The sequence below is a fragment of the Pistacia vera genome, unplaced genomic scaffold, assembly GCF_008641045.1.
Source record: "Pistacia vera cultivar Batoury unplaced genomic scaffold, PisVer_v2 Contig577, whole genome shotgun sequence".
Classification (NCBI taxonomy): Eukaryota; Viridiplantae; Streptophyta; class Magnoliopsida; order Sapindales; family Anacardiaceae; genus Pistacia; species Pistacia vera.
Window position 1 is genome coordinate 310,078 of NW_022196420.1, and position 21,913 is coordinate 331,990.

At 36.4% G+C, this 21,913-nt stretch overlaps 1 protein-coding gene and 1 pseudogene across 2 annotated transcripts; one reads left to right on the forward strand and one right to left on the reverse strand.

Moving 5' to 3' along the window:
- Positions 1-9,245: 9,245 nt before the first annotated feature.
- Positions 9,246-11,815, reverse strand: LOC116109261 (annotated as a pseudogene).
- A 3,690-nt stretch (positions 11,816-15,505) lies between these two features.
- On the forward strand, positions 15,506-19,572 carry LOC116109283 (uroporphyrinogen decarboxylase 1, chloroplastic). Of its 2 annotated transcripts, none has more exons than XM_031395513.1 (6): positions 15,506-15,596; positions 15,716-15,849; positions 16,290-16,672; positions 16,785-17,069; positions 17,489-17,724; positions 18,513-19,572. In XM_031395513.1, exons 1-6 carry the CDS (start codon positions 15,574-15,576, stop codon positions 18,679-18,681), a joined length of 1,230 nt encoding a protein of 409 aa, XP_031251373.1. In that variant the 5' UTR covers positions 15,506-15,573; the 3' UTR covers positions 18,682-19,572. The 2 variants fall into 2 exon arrangements, with proteins under 2 accessions (XP_031251373.1, XP_031251374.1); XM_031395514.1 differs by lacking the exon at positions 15,506-15,596 and adding an exon at positions 16,036-16,194 and having other exon boundaries at positions 15,766-15,849.
- The last annotated feature ends 2,341 nt before the right edge of the window (positions 19,573-21,913 follow it).

A 21,913-nucleotide genomic window follows, 5' to 3' on the forward strand; every position in this document is an offset into this window, starting at 1 on the left:
GGGAATTGATGCAATTGAGAGAGCATCAATTGTATGTGAAGATGGAGAAATGTGAATTTGCTAGATAGGAAATCATGTTCTTGGGGCACTTGGTGAGTAAAGGCCAAGTGAGGATGGATCCAAAGAAAGTGTAGGCAATAATGGAATGGCCAACTGCTACAGAGGTACCCGATTTGAAATCTTTCTTGGGTTTGGAAAATTATTACCACAAGCTCATTGCAGGGTGCTTAAAGAAGGCAGAGTCGTTGACTGATTTGTTGAAGAAATGGCAACGGTGGGAGTGGACAGAAACATGTATCACGACTTTCAATAAGTTGAAGAAAGCCATTGCCTCAGAATCGGTGTTGAGGTTGCCTAATTTTGAGTTACCATTTAAAGTGCATACAAATGCTTCAGAGAAAGCTATTAGTGGGGTGTTGGTACAAGAAAGACATCCTATTGCTTTTGAGAGTCGAAAGTTGAATGGGGCTAAGCAGTGGTATTCTGCTCATGAGAAAGAAATGGTGGATGTTGTGCATAGCTTGCAGGTATGGCAACTGTATTTGTTGGGCACAAAGTTTGTGGTGATAACAAATAATGTGCCAACACTTTCTTTAAAACAACCAAAAACAGGTCCGACGGCAGGATCTTTTGCCTAAATATGACTTTACATGGCAGCATAAGCTTGTGAGGCACAATCAGGTTGCCGATGCTTTGAGTAGGAAAGAAGTTATTGCTACTCTATATGTAATAACCTGTGTGGAATTTGACATTTTGGATAGGTTACAAGGGGCTACCCAACAAGATGTCGAGTACAAGGACTTGTTGACACAGATTCATGATGGGATTATACGACGACATTGGTTAGAGGATGGGTTATTGTATGCTAAAGGGGATAGATTGTATGTTGCAAACAAGGGTGGATTGAGGCGACTTTTACCAAAAGAAGTTCATGATGCACCATGGGCAAGTCATCTCGGTAGAGAAAGAACTTAGTTTTTGTTGACAATGGATTATTATTGGCCTAAGATGGAAGTTTACATTGAGTCTTATGTCAAGACTTGTCTTGCTTGTCAATTAGATAAGACTGAAAGAGGGAAGGTAGTAGGGTTGTTGCAGCCCATGCCCATTCCCGAGAGGCCTTGGGTGTCAACCTCTCTTGATTTTATCAGCAGGTTCCCAAAGGTGGAAGGTATGTCTTTTGTCCTTATTGTGGTGGACAAATTTTCTAAGTATGTAGTTCTCGTGGCAACCCCAGATGCATGTATAGCAGAGACAGCTGCTGCCTTGTTTTATAAAAATGTGGTGAAGTATTTTGGGGTGACAGTGGATTTGGTTAGTGACCAAGATGAGAGGTTTACTGAACGATTTTGGACTGCTCTTTTTAACATGATAGGAACTGAATTGAAGTTTTCTATAGCTAATCATCCACAAATGGATGGTCAGACTGAATGGGTGAATGCATTGTTGAAGGAATATCTTCGGCATTATGTGATTGCTAGCCAATGGAATTGGCTAGATTTGTTAGACTCTGTGCAGTTTTGTTATAATCTTCATAAATTGTCTTCAACAGAGTTAAGTCCCTTTGAGTTGGTGTAGGGATAGCATCCTTTGACCCCTATAGAGATTGCAAAACAGCCAATAAGGGAAAAATTTCTTCTTGTTGATCGGGTGGGAAAAGATAGGCAAGAGCTTTTAGATTAAGCTCAAGACAATTTGCAAAAGGCAAGCAAACAAATGAAGAAGTATGTGGGTGCTAAGAGGAGACCTTTAGAATTTGATATAGGTGATCAGGTGCTACTCAAACCCACTCCTCAGGTTTGGAAGAAAATCAATAGCAAAGGAGTGCACAGGGGGTTGCTATTGAAATATGATGGATCATTTGAGGTTGTAAGCAAAATAGGTGTTATTGCTTATAGGTTAAAGCCGCCTGAATAAATCAATGTACATCTCACATATCATGTGAGTTTCTTGAAACCATTCCATGAAAACAAAGGGGATTCTTCACAGACCCAAGCTAAGAGAGCTCCTCCTATGATCAGGAAATAATTCGATGAAGAAATTGAGAAAATCTTAGATCATCGGAGGATGGGACATCATAAGAAGAATCGTTGAATTGAGTATTTGGTGAAATGGGAAAGGGGTAAAGATAGTGAAATTTTGTGGGAAAGAGATATTGACTTGTGGCAGTTTGAGGAGATTGTGTAGGAGTACATTTCTACCGTTCTGACGAGGACATCGGGCTCTTTTGGCGAGGGAGGTTTGTTGACCCTATGGGCAAGCATGTAGCTTTCATCCTTGGCCACAGCCTTGCCAAGATAGTGCTTGGGAGCATACCAAATGAGGATGGGTGGTGTTAGACATGTCGTGTTTGAGCGTCGGGACGTCAAGCACGCGCTGATGCAAGATGGTGAGAACACAATCCCTTAGGCTTGCCAGTGTGGGCACTTGCAAGCACATACTTGTGCGGAAAAACATGTATTGGCACAGGCGTTGGGGCGTCCATGAGCAGGACAAGCAATGCATGGGCTAGGACATGTACAAGTGGGTAATGTGAGCAGCAGGCAGCAATGTACGTGGTGTGCATGTGGGCATGTGCTAGACTGATGGGAATGCTTAACATTGTATAGCCCAAAGTGTAAGTTGGCCCAGTTCGTAAGGTAGCCCTAGTCATTAAGAGACGCAACTCGTAAAGTAGCCCAACTCATGGAGAGGGCTGACTCGTGGTGTGATCTAACTCGTAGAATAGGCCAGCCCATAGAATGAACCTTCTCACAAAGTGGGTCCATATGATGGTCAATCCACAAGATGAATATAAATGTAGGCCTAACCGGAATTGGGCTAAGGCATTGGGCTTTATTTAGTATGTATTTCGTTATTGGGCCTTACAAGGTCCAATACGATTTTTAACCCATACAAGATGTGAATACACTTGCTTTTGACAAAAATAATTTGCATAAACGCGTACAGACCTAAATTTCATTCACTAGTAATACAGGATATGACATTAACACTTCCCAGTAAATTCCAAGTAGAAAAGTACTTTTTCTTTCATTTATTTCAAAAGGCTAATTTGTAGAAACGCATAAAGACCTAAACTCTTGATATGGTCAAAAGAGGAACATAAAGTCAAGATAGAAACAGAACCTTGATATTTTGCATTATATATTGGGTGGTTCATATTCACATGGTAGCATTAATGCAAGAGGAATCTTGCACCAAATTAATAGCAAGAGGAACTTATAGTCAAGATGAAAAGATGTGATGTCCAATTATTGAGACCTAACTTATTGACAAGTAATAGTAGGGATGGATGAGATTTCATGTTCAAATAAAACTTTCTTTTAACTCTTTGAACCAAATTAATAATTAATTGGAACAGTTGCTATGGTGGCCAAAAAATATTAATCAATAGCCTACAATGATCATATGTTAGTAAAGTGTAACTATACTTTAGTAACATTCTCATATATTATCAATTGGTCTCGAAATGTTAACTCTTTATAACATATGTTACCCAAAAATCGTTACATAGTCTTAAATCTTGTTGGAGTGTTGCAAGTTGCATGGTTGCTTAGACAAATGCTAGGAGACAATTATGTTTGTCTAGGTAAACTTTTGTAATTATCCAATTGCTTGGTGACTTCTATGTAGGTTGTAATTGCTCTTGTAACGATCATGTAACTGCCTTGCCAATGTGTATATAAGGCAAGCAAGCTGTGGGGGATATGTGTGTATGTGCCATTGTTGTAACTTGACTGTTATATCTGTGTGTGTAGGATCAAATTGTAATAGTGGGGAAAAACTGCAGGAGCATTCTAGTTATCCTTGTATTCTTTATACATAATATAAGGGATACGCATATTCAAGAAGGCTAACAAGCACTTGGCATGCTTGTCCTGAGCAATGCCTAGAAAGGAGTTTAGGCCTTGTGACATTGGTATCAGAGCTCGGTTTATCCAGGTTCGTTTTTAAATTTTCCTTATTGCTTGTTCATGTCAAGAAGGGTTGAGATGGAAGCACAAAGGGAAAGAGTCACTCAATTGGAAGAACTAATGGGGGAGAATCAAGATGACCAAAATATGACCATCAATGAGAGACTTGATTAGTTTGAACAACTGATAGATGAAAATCAAGATGGCCAGACTATGACCATCAATGAGATACTTGATCAGTATGATCAAAGTTTCGAAATTCTCCATAAGAAATTTATGGAATTGTTAGATTTAACCAACAAGAGACTTGATGCCCTAGAGGATGATAATGTCTTCTTGAAGCATACCCAAATGAAATTTGTAACTCCAAGGTCCTTCATATCAAATTGTGCAACCAACAAACCCTTGATAGAATTTATTAACTCCTTGCTATTCCCTATTAGTAACATATCATCCACACATAAGGTTAAAATAACAAAAACATTATCTAACCTATTCACATGCACACAGTGATCCACATTACTACGACTGAAGCCATGCTGAAGAATGTGAATCGAACTTTTGGTACTACACCCTTGGTGACTATTTAAGCCCATACAAAGACTTCCTCAACCTACACACCAAGTCTTCCTTCCCTTTACATACAAACCCCTCAGGTTACCTCATGTAAATTTCCTCCTCCATATCTCTATGTAGGAACGTAGTCTTTACATCCAGTTGCTCAATTTCAAGATTATACATGGCAATTATTGATAGACCATACCTTATTAACGTTAACTTGGCCACACATGAGAAAATCTCACCATAATCAACACCCTCAATCTACGAGAATCCCTTTGCAACGAGCCTCGCTTTATACTTTGCAATTGTTCCATCTGCCTGCAGTTTTCTTTTAAACACCCATTATCAACCAATTTTCTTTCTATCCTTAGGCAATTTACATAGGACCCATGTATTATTCTTGTCTAGTGGTTTTATCTCCTCATTCATCGCAAGCTCCCACAAATTTGCATCTTCAATGGCTCTTGCTTCATTTACATTTCTAGGTTCATCACCAGTCACATTCAAACAAGCAATCCACTTAGGGCACTTAGAGAGTAACAAATTGGTGCCCTTCTAACTCTTGTAAATCTCTTCAAAGTTGGCGATACCACAACTTCTTCATTAGAACCATCATCTGAACCATCCAGAGAGCCCTCATCAGCCACACAATCAAATTGATGTTCATGATTAGATTCTATAGAATCTAACTTATCAGTCTCTGCAGCAACATTAGGAATTACCTCCTCCTCTTACTCCACTATAGTCACATCAAATTGAACTTTCTTTGACTATTCAAGATCTTCAGGAGCTGCCACTCGTTGTTTTACCTCTCTAAAAATTATATCTCTGTTGTAGATAATATTTGTATTTACAAGATTCCACAACTTGTGCCCCTTGATGCCATCCTTGCCCCCACAAACTTACATTTTTCGGATTTACTGCCAAGCTTGGTTCTCTTTTCTTTTGGCACATGCACATTCGCATCACAACCAAAAACCCGAATAAAGGACATATTAGACTTCTTACCATACAGAACTTCATAAGGCATCATGTCTTTAACTGAAAAAGTGGGAGACTAATTCTTCAAATAATAAGCCATTGCAGTAGTTTCTACTCAAAACCCAGACCCCAAATATGTCGTATTCAGCATACACATAACCTTTTCTAACAATGACCAAATGAGATGTTCAACCACTCCATTCTGCTGAGGCGTGTAAGGTGTAATTTTCTGCCTTGTAATTCCATGTGCCGCACAAAACTACTCAAACTTACCAAAACAAAATTGCCCACTATTATCAGTTCGCAAAGCCTTAATCTTCTTATTGAACTGGTTCTCAACTAGTGCTTTAAATTCTCGGAATTTCTCTAAAGTTTCAAACTTGCTATGAATGAAATAAACCCAACAGTATCTAGAAAAAAAACATCTATGAAAGATACATAATACCTGGATTTTCCAATATATTCAACTAGAGTAAGGTCAAAAACATCGCTGTGAATTAACCCCTGAATTTTTGTTGCTCTAGTGCCTGTGGATTGAAAACTGACCTGATTCTACTTGCCTTGTAAACATTCCTCACAAAACCCAAAACTCATGGAATAGTTAGGAATCCCTTCCGCCATTTTCTGAGTCACCAAAGTAGGCAAAGCCATCTCCCCAATGTGCCCCATTCGTTGATGCCACAACGTTGCAGAACCAATTTCTTTTTTAACTTCCTTTTCTGAAACATAACCATCCACAAAAGGGATTTTTAACAACTGATGCCAGCAACTTGTATAGTGTGCCATGTCGAATTCCTCGTGCAATAACCATAGATTCTCAAGTCATCTTGAAGGATGTTCTGTCACAACTAAATACTATTCCTGCATCAGCCATCGTTCCAACAGAAAGTAGATTTCTACTCATACCAAGAATGTGCATCACTTTAGGGAGCGTCTTCACAGAACCATCATGCAACTTTAGTTTGATTTTCCTACGGCCAATAATCTTCATAGTCGTATCATCTCCTAACAAAACGTTACCTCTATTATATGTCTCATACTCACAAAACCATTCATTGTGAGGTGTGATATGGAATAACGAACCAATATCAACATACTAGACCGTTTAGTCTGATCCAACCATACATGTTGCAGCCACATACATGTCTCTATCTGATTCTCGTTTGTATGATGAGGTTTCAACTTCCTTCCCCTTCACAGGTTTGTTTCTGCAATCTTTCTTTAGATGCTCGAATTCCTGACATCTCCAACATTTAATCTTACATTTATCCTTACTCTTTGACCTACCTCGTGACTTTCCCCTATCGCCAGACTTATTTGAATTTCTATCAAAGTTTCATCCCTTGGGTGTTAAAGCATCCCTAAACGAATCCTCTGGACCTCTTTGCCACATATCCTCTATTAGCAATGTAGAACAAACAATTTCCCACGACATCTATGTCGCTTTTCCACCACCAATCACAACAATCAAGTTGTCCCACATATATGGCAGCGAGCATAATAACATGACCACTTTCTCACCTTCAATAAGTTGTACATCCATAGCCAGCAGTTGATTTACCAGAGTATTAAAGTCATCCAGATGTGCAGTAAAAGAATCCCCATCATGCATACAAAGATTGTAGAGTTTCTTGCGATATGGAACAACACGTTCACCAAAGACTTACTCAAATACATATTTTCTAACTCATGCTATAACCCTTAGTCGTATCCTGATCCATCACATTCGTTAAAACGAAGTCCTCAAGGCAGAGGCAGATCAAACCTTTGGCTTTCCGATCCATCTTGTTCTATTTTGCAAGTGCGGCACAATCAACCATTGATAATTCTCCTACAGATGTCATTGCAGGTACAAACCCAGGCGTAAGCGACACTGTAGTTCCAAACGTTTCACTCGTAATAGTAGCGGCTATCCCGATTGTCAGCCTATCATTTGCAATTGCATCCCACAGATCCCTATCAATGAGTAGATCTTCCATCCGTAATTTCCAAAGCTCGAAGCATTTGTCGTCGAACTTCTCAATTTCAACCTTTGATCCCGTCATCTCTAAATCACAATCTAACTAACTTAAAGGCTCTAATACCAATTGAAAGAATAAAGAGCAATATGAAAACAAAAACAATAAACACATACAAACCATAAACAGTACAAAGAAAGAAGAAATACGCGCGATTTACCTTGGTTCACCCAATTAACAGGCTACGTCCAATAAAGTCAATATTATTGCAATACTGCCTCACCTCCCTCGTTTACAATGAATGTAATTTACCCTATGATTTGCTATCACACTCATACAAGAGAAAAGTATGTTTATATACTAGGACTCCCGAATGCATTTGCGTGGCCCCTTATTGTTGAAGTGGTTGACAACTCCAACAATGAGGTCATGACACATGGATTCATCAAGGAAGCGACTCCAGCTCCCAACTAGTTTGTGCAGGAATGGCCTAATCCCTTCTTCTATGAAGAACAGCTCCTACACTCCCTTTTCACGAAGCACCTCCCTTTTAAAGAGTCTTATGAAGCCTTGACAATGTGCTAGGAGGAAACACACCTGATATCTCAGTTGTCACACCCCATGTGAATGCTTCGCGAAATCACTCAACCTCGTACGCTCTCCACACTTGTTGCTCTTGTCACGACATTGCGGAATAAGGTCGTGACACTGGTACAATTTTATTAAAATGCTCATTTATAGATCTTGACAAGCTGAAGTGTGCACTGCAAATCTTGAGACGTTTTCCATGTTCCGTAATCTATGAGAAATCTAGTTAATACTTGATGGAAATTAGGAATTAAAAAAGAAAAGTCGTGCTACATATATAAACTAAGTATATTTTTTTTGTATATAAACTGATGTAATATAACTCTTTTATTATCACATCATTCATGTATTTAATTAACCATTTATTAAGTTAATTTTTTGTATAAATTCGTTTATTCACTTTCTATCACATTAGTTTATATGGAAGAATTTATACATTTAGTGTTATTCAAAAAAGAAACACTGGAATAGGTAAATCGTTGATGCAATCTAAGTAATAAATTAATAAACTTTGTGTGTGGTTTTGTCTTGTATATGTAATGAGACAATCCGGGATAAAATAGTGAAGAGATATTCGAAGGCTTAATTGTAGAAAACACCCGCTTGGTTTTCGAAGTTCAACCTTATAGTTCTTGTTTTCTCAACTAGCAAAAACTATTCAAACAAGCAAAGTTGTAAGAAACACCATATTTGGTTGTTGCGACAGACTAAAATCTGCAATAACTGAGTACTCTTGCAGAATAGGATTTATTGATCTGTTCCTCCTTATGGTTGCTGAACGAAAAAATGTCTTTCGCAATGTTTTCCATTTCATGAAGATCCATAATTTAAATTCCCCTGCTCACTAACATTAGGATTGACTCCTTATTTTCTTTCCACACAACATGATACTGTCTGCACTGAACTTTTTCTTGTATTAAAATGTATTTATCACTGTAATACACATTCGCCGGGATAAACTTAGCCTATCATTGTAAGTCCTTACGGATATGGTAACTGCAGTTAGCATTAGCTACTTTTTTTGTTCCCCCCTCAATTTCAACATACATAATCACAGTATAAGTTCATTGCCGGTAAAAAGGTATGTTGTAGAATAAACAATAGTTTACAGTAAACGAAGAGTGTTAATAGACTGTTGTACAAAGAATGTCTAGTTTCAGTACAATTGGAACTTTCTGTAATATTTTAAGAACAAATCCTACAATTTAATAAAAATTGTTTGACGATTCTCATATTTCTTCACCTAACTTAAGCATAGATCCTGAACTGCGTAATGTGTAGGTATGCTTGCAGGGAAGAGCATCTCTTTTACACCTTCAACCTTTATAATCGGGAAAATTATACTTGATGCATCCTGAAAAAGGAACAGATAAGACAAATTATTGATAAATTGTTTAGGCCACTTAAAGTTTCAAGCAGTAGACATACGTACCAAAATCAGTCTAGCACCAATCAACATGCGTTTAGGTGAAGGAAATGGAAGCAATAAACGTCCCACACCGTAGATTGTGACAGCAAAGAAATGGCTAACCAAACTGAGTGGACGAGGATTTAGACCAGAGAGTATAGCTATTGGTCCATTCGTGAAACCACCTCCAAGGCTCAAATAGTCAAAACATGCTTTCCGCAATTCATTTCTTGATGGATCAGGTGATGCACAAAAAACTTTGTAGAGGGCACCAGCCAATGTATTTATTGTAGATGCCACTGGCTGCAAATGAGAATCATGTAAATCCAACAGTGATCTAGAAATACCATAGCCAAAGCATAGACATTGTCAGATGTTGAACCGATGAATGCTACTTACCTTACGGAGGGTGTAGAAAGATTCCAGATACTTGCAAAGGTTATGTGCATCATTTAGATCGCCCAGAGGCCTAAGCAAATCCCTTAGGATAACAATATCAGATAAAGCCACAGTCATTCCTCCTCCAGTTAAAGGATGCCGCATATTGAACGAGTCCCCAAGTAAAAGAGCACCAGGAGTAGGAGACGGGGCAGCAGGCATGCTTCTATTAGTCATTGTTCTGATGTTTCCTTTATCAATTGCAGCGAAGAAAGCAGAGTGGAGTTCATGGGGAATCTGAAACATGCAAGTTTCGATCAGTATTAAGGAATCAGTCACAAGCTAAATTCAAATGTTGTTAAGAATATTTAAAACTTTGGTTGCACAAATATTAAAAATTTGCTTTTCTCGCCAGAATCACTCAATATATTTAGAGGAATATCAAGCTAATATTACATTCTAATTTCACTAGTTTTACCAATGAACATTTAAAACATGATTATGTATTAGTAATAAAATAAAACAACAAACTGTATCGTTTCAAACAAATTGTACACACCTGGGGAGCCACCACAGTTTTTAAATAACTTGTCATTTCACCATTTGAAATGGATGGCACTTTTTGGCCTGGTACATCTACTAAGCATCGAATCTCAGTGCTACTAATAGGATAAAGGATTTGCCAGTATAACATGTCCATGATTTTGGTATGGAAGCTCACAATTCTCCAAGATCAAACCAACAAAACAAGAGGGGATTTCAACCTGCAGAAATTATAAGAATCCTATATTAACCTCTAGTGTGTTAAAATTTATAGAAACAAACAGGTTTTCCCGTTATAGCTAAACCCCATCTTGCTAACTAAAGCCTGCACTTTCAGGCTTCAAAGCAATTCGATTGTTTAATTGAATAACAAAACGGATCACAGGGGATATTAACCTTAGGTTTGCTGAGGGAACGCCGAAAATTTGAACAACAGCCATCACATACTACAGTGAGGGGAGCATATGTTGTCAGCTCTTGACCTGTCTTGGTTCTGTAAGTCACCCCTTTAATAATCCCCTTTTCTTCAATCAGAGATGTTACAGTTCCTTGTTCCAATCTTACACTGCAGAAAACAAGAAAACTGATTTAAACAAGATGTTTGTAATTGAAATTATCTCAAACTTAGAATTTCTATAACTTGATCAGTGCCAGGAGAATTTTCAAACCACTGAGATTGGCAATAGTGTTGAGAAAACCAATTTGAAATGAATGTTAGAGGAGAAAAACTTTACTTGGATATGGACGCAGCTTTTTCCCTCATTCTTTGAATGAACCGGCCGTTGTGAAAACTTCTTCCAGCCCCATCTGAATTGAAATTCTCCAATGGATAAGATACTTTGTTACTTTTTCCGTCTTTGTAGAGAGCATATCCAAACACTTGTTGTGCATCAATCGTATTCACACAATCTGTAGCCACACACATATTTCACATATTAGAATAGTGGTGTTGTAGCCATAAGAGATGACAAAGATAGAGTGATATGGCTAAATATGTGCTTACCCTCGAGACCCAACTCTATCAACTTGAGGTAGCCTTCTGGTCGTAGGAGTTCACCAACAATTCTGTCAGGTTCAGTCAAGTCTCTTTCAATCACATGCACTCGGCGACCATCCTGCAATCAATCAGAATTTTAGAGAAATCCAACAAAAATTGTTGTTTAGAATAAAAGAAAAAAAAAAAGCATATTCTTAGTCTTTGAAAACAAGATAACCAATTTCAGTTTGCAGAGTGCCATTACCTTGGCAAGAGTATAAGCCAGAGCTGAACCTGCAACTCCAGCACCAACAATTATTATATCAGTGCTTCCATCAACCTCTGCTTGGTGTGTTACATTTTCTGATCTCTTGGAACACTCAATATTCCTCTGAATCTTCATTGAAACATCTCCATTTTTCTTTTTTCTTGTACAACTTTGCAAGAAAAGCAGTCCCAGGATAGATGCTATAAGTGCTCCAAACATCAGCATCAACTGATAAACCATCTTCAGATATATATCAAGAATTGATATTGAAAAGGCCAGATAATTCCTGGTGCGAGTTTACTTTTTTCTCTTTGTTTGCAATATCCATGTTACTATGAGTCTTTTATAGATCCAAGCATGAAAGTAACTATAATAAAAGGATTGTGCTAGAGTTCAAAGTCAAGAGCAGAAGAAAATATTTGAAGCAAAAGGGTCCTGCTAATGTTCAATATGAAAATTAATGAATGCTTACAGAGGGTCGGTCTGTGATGAACAAAATTTCTGAAATAATAGTCAAAGAGAAGCAAAATCGAAAAGAAAAACAGGACATGGTGCAACTGATCTAAGAGATTGGTGTTTTCTGGGAACTGGAACTTGGAAATCTAATAATCCATCAATCTCTAAGGTTAAAAATATTTTCAAACGTTTTGAAAGAGTTAACGACGTTTCCCACCCAAAGTGGCGTAACGTCACTTTTCGTCCCCAAACTTTTAAAACACTATTTTGAGTGCATTTGGTTTATTATTTCATACCCTATTCCCAAAATATTTGTTTGTTTAATTATTTAGGAAATACTATTATATTTTTTTAATTACTTTTAGACCCCTTAAGTTATTAATTTCATTAAATACCCCAAAAAAAGTTTAAAAATTAACAAAAATACCTCCACCCACCCATAGTTGTCAGATTCTGGCAACCACCGTCGGTGGTAGACAAAATCTATCACAATGGCCTACAAACGATCGGAATTGGTTGGTAATTCGTCAATCTAGCCGTCGTTGATCGACAACGACGACCATAGTTGACGGCCAAATCTGACATTTTGCGACCATTGGCGGCCATATCTAGCCGTTGATCTAACCTTTTCTGGCTAGATCCACGGAAAAGGTCAGATCGACGCAAGTACGGTCAAATCCGACTGGTCTACGTCGTAATGCCAGATTTCAACGGTAGTGACCGGAATTTGGCACTGTGGATGGATGGGGATGTTTTTGTCATTTTATAAAAAAATTATACATTGGGGTTTTTAGTTAAATTAGTAAACTTATGGGGTTTTTTTGTTAATTTTTAAATTTTATCTCGTAATAATCACCCTATTCAACTATCCAATATTATTTCTAAAATCCTATCCAAAATAACAAACCAAACGGACCTTTTAATATCCGAAGCAAAAATCCATTAGTAATTTACGAAGTAAAGAAGGATAAAATGGTAAAAAGATAGTTATAAGCGAGGGTAGAATTATCATTCCATCTGAAATCAGATTTTAAAAATAAAGTGAGAGGAATCATAGAGCTGGGAAGATAACACGTGGCCGAGGGAGTTTGACTTTAGTAAGGAAAACGGATAGGCAAAAGTGATTCCACTTGTTGCATGTTCTGGAAGAGGCGACGTTTGCGTTTTCTTCTGGCGAATTTCGACCCGTTTCTGGCAATTCTGGCGGTTTTTTTCGGCGGCGTTTGAGTGTTAACGGCGACTTACATTGACGGGTTAGACTGGTGGTTGGCGAGTTTGGAGTTTTGGCTCAGTTATAGGTGTTGTCGACAAGGTTTTCGGTTGTTGTGGCGCAGTTTCTTCGGCGGACAAAGAGGGTTTGAAGCGACTTCAGAGTGGTTTTGTTTTGTTACTCTGGTTTCTACGGTGTTGATTTGGTTAAAGGTTTTGTGAAATTTGAAGCGTTTTTCTCTTACCCTTTTTGTTTGGTTGCTGAGAAACGGAAGAAAATAGCATGCGAGAAAAGAGATTTCTGAACTTTTAACGTCAGAAATTCACCTGAAAAACAAAGAAAAATCCAATTTTGGATAATCTGTGTTCAAGATGTTAGATTTCAATTTTTTTTTCACTTTATTATTATTATTATTATTATTTTTTTTTTTTTTTTGGTGATATGTATGCTGTTTCTTTGTTTTTCTGTGTATGGTTGCTGAGAAACTGCAAAAAAAAAAAAAAAAAAAAAAAAGAAAGAACTTTTGAATGTGTTTGAGTGGTTTTCATAATAGCGCTCATGACTAGCTTCTTCTTCAAAACCAACAACAATGGAGATTGACAGGATTGTGCTTGAATGTGTGTTGAGTGGTTTTTAATTGTTATGTTTGGATACAGGAATTTGAGGCTGCAATACCCTGGTCGGGTTCAAATGAGAATCGAGAATCATCGTCGCCGTAGAAGGGAAGATAGATACTACACCACGAGAGGGTCAGTGGGTGGTGATGAGAATCTGTAGATACCAATAATGGAGAGGACAATAAATTGGTTGTTTGGCTGAAGCTGTATATTACTTTGTCGAACAAAGAGAAAGAGGAGGATTTCTTGACATGTAATTAAAAAAAAAAAATTAAAATCAAACAGTTAAGGGTATTTTTGTCTTTACAATGAATACTACTGTTTGTAACGAAAACTGTTAATGAAATGTAATGTTTGTGTATTAAAGTGGTATTTTAAAAGTTTGAGGGTGAGAAATGTAATGTTCTTATGCCATTTTTTGGGTGCGAAAAATTTACTCGTATCCAAATCATAGGAGCAACACAGTGGTAGTTAAGGAACTGTCCAATTCCCATTACCAAACAAATAGTGATTATTCTTTATTTTGGTGCATATGTCTTTTCATTAGTTATCCTATGTTTTTCACGTTTAAATTATTTTTAAATTGTGAAAATTAAATTGATTTTTTTTAAATAACGTTATTTCAATAATATTATAGATTTATTATTATAAAAATCTATCAGTCCACGTGAAATATTTTTTTTGTTGTGAAAAAGTGAAAGAAGGTAATTTGAATTATAAATCAGAAAATTTATATGTGATTTGAAATTAGAATAAAATTTAGAAGGAGAATTTTTAAGAAAAACATATTAATTAAACGATTTACAATATAGAATGCACAGCATTTGGTTTGTTCAACAGAACATATATTTTTTAGCGAAATGACACGTCCTTGTTCAGGTAAATATGTCGTCCCGTTCTGACCTACGGTATATGTCACTTAAGTCCACGAAGATTCGTGATGTTGGGGGTTTTTTGGTATTTATTGAACCAGAGGGAGCGCAATTGATATAAGTCAGAAAGGTAGGACAGGTCGTCCCAAACGAGACAACAAGCCGTTTGCATGTAATCCTCGTGTTGTTTACAGCTTACAGACATGTCGTTTTTGATGGAATAGACATGTCAGGATTTGGGAAAACGACTTGCCGTCCATTTGTCAAATATCAACCAGTATCAGTGCCCCCTGAGTGTTTTATATTATCAATAAAACCCCTATATACTATAAAGTATATACGTCAATCTTTCTGGACTTAAAGGATATTTACCATCTAAAGAATATTTAATTTCGTCTTTGAACGACGCGTCGTTGATAATGAAACGACATGCCATCCATAATACAAGTAACATCTACTTTCTATAACGAAGATGTGGGGCCTATTTTATCCAGGAGTGCTACCGTGGTAAAATCTGATCCGTCCCCTTCGAATACTAACGCAAAGTCAACCTTCTAATCACTACCCTGAACTAAAACGAAGAAAAGATAAGAAAACAGAGAGCAAAACAGCAAACCAAAAACCTCTCTCAACAAATCTCTACACTGAAGAATGAGCTTCTCTTCTTTAACCAGGTGATTTCACCATTCCATTCTTTTTATAAGTACATTTTATTATTGGTCTTTCATTTTTATTTAGATTTTTTTTTTTTAGCNACCCTGAACTAAAACGAAGAAAAGATAAGAAAACAGAGAGCAAAACAGCAAACCAAAAACCTCTCTCAACAAATCTCTACACTGAAGAATGAGCTTCTCTTCTTTAACCAGGTGATTTCACCATTCCATTCTTTTTATAAGTACATTTTATTATTGGTCTTTCATTTTTATTTAGATTTTTTTTTTTTTAGCTCTAGTTCTGACTATGCTAATCGGTTGTATGTATGAAGTGCGTGCAGTTCTTTAGGAAGCTCGTTCGTGCAGTTAGGGTTTCATTATAATTCTTTAAATGGGGTTCTATTTTCTTCTTCTAAGAAGACGAAATTTTCTGTCAAGAGATTAACTGTGTCATGCTCTTCTTCTGGTATGTTCAATTCTATCTCCAATTAATATTTCTTTTCAATTATAGGAATTGCTTATTCATCTGTAATTTTTGCTTGTGAAAAGTTGTTAGCTTTTCAACATATTGCATATTAAATTCATCAGCTTTCTAAGAGGTTTATTTGGAAGTCTAGATGTGCTCACTAGTAGAGATTTCTTAACCAATTAGGAATGAATTTGATAGAAGAAGTGGAAACATAACAGAATTTAAGATATAAGTGGGCTTATTCTGTCAATTGAGGAAGAACGAGACATGGTCACATGAAATGGTTTGGCTTTGTGCAATGAAGGTTGCCAAAATTTGCAATGTTATGTGCCAAAGAATTGCGTAAGTATCTCAGTTGATTGTTCCTGGGATTTGGTGATTTTAAATAAATTGTTCTTAGTTGCTGTCATTATATCTCTTATTCATATTTTGTATAGATCCGCTATTGGTTAAGGCTGCAAAAGGACATCCTGTAAGTCGACCACCTGCATGGATGATGCGCCAGGCAGGAAGGTATATGGCTGTTTACAGAAAGCTTGCAGAAAAACAACCATCCTTCAGAGAGAGGTCAGAGACGACTGATCTCATTGTGCAAATTTCTTTGCAGCCTTGGGAAGCTTTCCATCCGGATGGAGTTATCATATTCTCTGACATTCTTACTCCTCTACCTGCATTTGGTGTCCCATTTAACATAGAAGAAGTGAAGGGACCTGTTATTGAATCACCAATTCGTTTGGAAGAAGACTTAAAGGCATTACATCCCATTGACTTGGAGAAACTTCAATTTGTAGGGGAATCCTTGAAGATTTTGCGCAAGGAGGTAAATTTTCTTCTTGTTTCTTTTTTGTTTTTCCCCTTCACACAGACTAAAATGAGGTGAAAATATTACTGTTATTTGTATTATATCTCTCAAAGTTGTTCTTTTTACGTAGGTCGGGGATTATGCTGCAGTTTTGGGTTTTGTTGGAGCTCCTTGGACAATTGCTACATATATCGTTGAAGGGGGTACAACTCGTACATATACAACCATAAAGAGTATGTGCCATAAGGCACCACATATAATAAGGGCTCTTCTCTCTCATTTAACAAAGGCAATAGCTGACTACATTATCTTTCAAGTTGAGTCTGGGGCTCACTGCATACAAATATTTGATTCATGGGGTGGACAACTACCACCACATATGTGGGAGCTCTGGTCAGAGCCTTATATTAAAGAGGTAAGTTGGAGCTGCTTTATTGAATCTCAAGAAAGTTGTCTTCTTCTCAGCTCGATGTCACAGCTACATTGTTTGATCATTGTAAAGCAATGATTATTCATAAAGGAGTTTCAGTGACATTTCTTTTTCTAATATTATTTTACAATGTGTGTTATTCTACTTGAATTGGTTGCACCATCTCACTCTCTTATTCAATTTTTCTGGGTGATCTTATATTATTGATAAAATTATTATAGACTTCCGTGAGGACCAAGATAGGAACTCTATATAAAACCTTTTGATCAAAGGATGAGATAGTGAGCCTGAAATATCAAGCTTTTCTATTACTAGTCGTTTTTTGTTGGCATGTTTTTGTCCTGCTTATACGTTAGAAAATTGTATGATAACTAATAATTAGTTTGGGGTTTCTGAATATGCAGATTGTCAGTTTAGTGAGAACTAAATGCCCTGACACACCGCTTGTGCTGTACATTAATGGGAATGGTGGCGTCCTAGAGCGGATGAAAGGAACTGGTGTTGACGTGATTGGGCTTGACTGGACAGTTGACATGGCGGACGGGAGAAAAAGATTGGGCAATGACATCGGTGTTCAGGGAAATGTTGACCCTGCTTACTTATTCTCTCCTCTTCCTGCATTGACAGATGAAATTCAAAGGTAATGAAGCTTTATTATTTCAATTTCCTACTGGGATATATATATTTTAATGTGGGTTTATTACATCTAGGATGTAAGGGATGTCCACACTACATTGGTGACATAGCAAGCAATCACCATGAGCTAGAATAATTTTGGCTAGGATCTTTTAGGTTTTTTAATTTCTATTTCACAGTGCATCTTGCTAGAGATTAGTTAGTATGGACTGACATTCAAAATTCACTAACGGTTCCTCCAAATTTCTCTCCTCTCCCCTCTGGCTCTCTTGGTTTCTCTTATCTACTACTTTCTTTATTCCTCCTGTATACCTTTTACTGGAATCTTCCACATTATCTCTTCTTGTTGATTGAACATGAAGTTTGAAGCATTGTTAAGGCTGTCTTATTGCTTTGTCTTGACTTGTGGACTCTACACTGCTGTTTCTTCATTATTTCATTCTTCTTTTCCGTAACCAAGTTATCATTTTCCATATCTGTTGGCAACTAGTCCTAAGGCTCTTACCCAGATTCTTCTCATATTTTGTGGTGGTTGCTAGTCAGGAGTGACTTAATTGTTCCACATTTGAAGGCTTTTGAAACACTGTCATTACATAAATAGTGAATATTATATTAATGCAGCATAGCTGTTGTTAATTCACAGACAAAAGGAACAATAGTACTGGAGTATCATTTGACATAGATGCAATTGGCTTGGCAGATCAGTTTGCTGTTTCTTTCTGCTCAGGATAGTACTTGACATTTAATTCACTACCTTCATAGGTGCTCACAATTATAAATTTCATTTTTCAGGGTTGTCAAGTGTGCCGGACAAAAGGGGCACATCCTTAATCTAGGACATGGAGTTCTAGTTGGGACACCTGAAGAAGCTGTTGCACATTTCTTTGAGGTTGTGAAAAGCTTGAAGTATGATTCCTCGTCTCAAAATCGTGCACTGGAAGAGTCTAAATTGGTAGTCTGAGGACATACTTATCATCAAGCACAAGACAGCAATTTTGTTTACAGATTGGCTGTTCACTGTGAAGTTACAGCCTTTTCCTTTGTGATGACCGCATGATCACTGTTAACTTACACTTTCTTGAGAGGTAGATTAAAGCTAGAGTTTGTAAATGCTTTTGGTGAGCTAACTAGTTCTTTTCTCTTGTATCATTTATTCAAAATATTCACAAATGAATTAATATATTAATTCTTCTTATCACTGATTTTGAAATGTTTGAAGGGCTTTGTAGTGTCTAATCAAGAAAATATTTGGGGAAGTTGCTCTTATTGCTATTTCTCTACATGTGTTAGTAATGAGGCCTCTTTGGTCTCCTTAATTTGCAATTGGTTCATTAGTCTAGCTAATTGAAATGTAGCATTCTTTTGATTAATTGAAAAAATCAGCCGAACAGTTTTTATTAGAAACACTATCCACATATTGTTGACAATGGACGAAACACTTTCCTTTGTGGTAACTGTTTACGAAATAAATTTATTTATTTTTTATTAGTAGCTTTTTGCAAAAAAAAAAAAAGTAGCCGAGTAATTCAGGTCTTGCTTTTCCAAACATATTCTCATTGTCAAGGACAGGTCAGAATTTTTGTGTCGTGCACACCAGCTTATGCAATTCATACTCAGTATAGGAGGGACTTATTAACTGAGATGAATGTGGTGATGGAGGTAAATAACCCTAAATCTCCACTTAACTTTTTCATGTTTAATTATAAGTAATTTTTTATTTTCATATGGTCAACATTGCACCTGAGCTGTCTACCAAACAGTTCTCATAAAGTTTTAAATGTATAGTAGCTTAATGTATACTCATCTTTTTCAAAGTGCTTTGAACTGTTTGTTGAATTTTTGTGGGGCTTTGTATGGATCCCAAGGATTTCATATTGCAGGTATCCAGGTGAGGCCCTTCGATAACCATACAAGTTCATTGGAAGTGAAGTTCATTGCTCATTATCATCAATCAAAATTTATATAAATGTCAGATTCATTGTTTATGTTTTGTCTCTTTTTTTCTCCGCTTGTTATGTGTCAGTTATCCATTCAGTTTTCAACTTCCAGAATATGATGTCTTGTAGTTGCCATTGCATTCATTTTAGAACATTTACTATGTCATGAAGTTAACTCTACAGTTTGATTTCTTCTGATGTGGGTGAAGGCTAGTGATTTCTGGACAATAAATTGAATGTATAACTTTGTCTTGATTCATGGATGCTTAGGAATATTAGGTTTGAGAAAGAAAGAAATAAGGCATACTTTGTTGTTATGCTTCAGGGCCAGGTGAGAAAGAGAATGGATGTTACTCAATGAAGTCTTTCTCTTGCCTATCAAGTGGAATATTACACCAACTCGTTTTTCTTTTTCATTTCTTTCATGGTTTCTAGTATTAAACTATATCTATTATAATGCTTTCTTGTATCAGATGACATCAATCTGCGCCAAGGTGAAACATATCGCTGACGTTTAGAGCATGGTTTGATTGGGTAGCCGTCGCCCATCAAGGTGAAACATATGTTGACGTTTACAGCCCAGTTTGATGGGGTAGCCATCGCCCATTGGCATCCACCATTCTGTAAAGTGCAACAGATACTTTTCTTTTTTTTTTTCCAGGCACTATTCTAGATTGTCAAGATCCTTTTTAACTGGTGACTGTATTAAAATTTTTACTCTTTCTCTTTCTTTTGTTATTGCTATGACTTCATATTGTGGAATAACCAGGAATACAATCATTTTGTTATTCTGGATTTTAACTCGTGGCGAAAGGTTAGTTTTTATAGACCCAACAGCCTTCAATTTCGAATTAAGAAATAAGGAATTTGGGCCGTAACAGTAATTCCATCATAATTGAATTTGATACCATATATATTTCGCTTGGTAAGATAAAGATAATATGTTTTGATTATTTAATTTCAAAGAGGTAAATCGTGTTTATGTAGTTAAATACAAAAGAATTATGCCCCATTTTATTTTCAGTAAATTGTGACATGAGTTTAAAGTCAATTAGATCAGTATTTTATGCTTTTAAATTATTAATTTCAAAACTCATATATGAAAGTTAATGCATATTACTGAATATTAATAGCATGCATAGATATGCTGTATTATAAATATTGTGTAAGGCAAGGAAAAAAGAAATAAATAAGGCTATATTTGGCTGAAGCAGTTTGTAATTATTCTTCTCTCTCCATGTAAGGCAGTAAGCGCATGCATGTAACATGCAGTAACATAAAACGTACGTACAATAACTGTATATTCTCTGTTACGGGTTAAATTATTTGATAACCTTTACTATAATTTAAGGTTAATTAATGCACACACAGGCACACTAGATTATGAGATCTTAATTTTATTTATTATCATTGAGTGTGAAATTAATTATGGCAAAGCAAGTTTAACTTTTAATTAGTCGGATTCTGGTGTTTGATAATTATAAAAACATGAAAATAACAGTGATAACTGGTAAATCTGATCACTTAGATATTTCTTCTTGTTTAAAACGTTTGAGTAAATACAAGTGTGCTAAAACTCAAATGCTGAGGTTAATTAAGACATGATCATCTACTATAAACAGGCAAAGAAGAGTCTCATTGAAATCAAACTGCTGAAAACTTTCAAACAAAGAGAAAAGGATGATGATTTTGATGTTTCAAATTAATGAATATTGCTTGACATTCATCTGAAAGCTCGTCATAAATGGATATCAACAGACGAAGATCAGAGGCAGCTTCAAATCTGTAAAGTGCTTTGTTGAATGAAAATGCTTTCTATAAAAGAACTCGGTGGTGACATCAATATACATATGCTTTTCCAGAAATCATTTTAAGTGCTTTCCTCATCTTAATTATTAATTAATTTATAATTGATCTCTATTACATTTAAACAATATTGTTGGAATTGTTTTTAAAAGCACTTCTTCAAANATATCTTGATTCATGGATGCTTAGGAATATTAGGTTTGAGAAAGAAAGAAATAAGGCATACTTTGTTGTTATGCTTCAGGGCCAGGTGAGAAAGAGAATGGATGTTACTCAATGAAGTCTTTCTCTTGCCTATCAAGTGGAATATTACACCAACTCGTTTTTCTTTTTCATTTCTTTCATGGTTTCTAGTATTAAACTATAACTATTATAATGCTTTCTTGTATCAGATGACATCAGTCTGCGCCAAGGTGAAACATATCGCTGACGTTTAGAGCATAGTTTGAT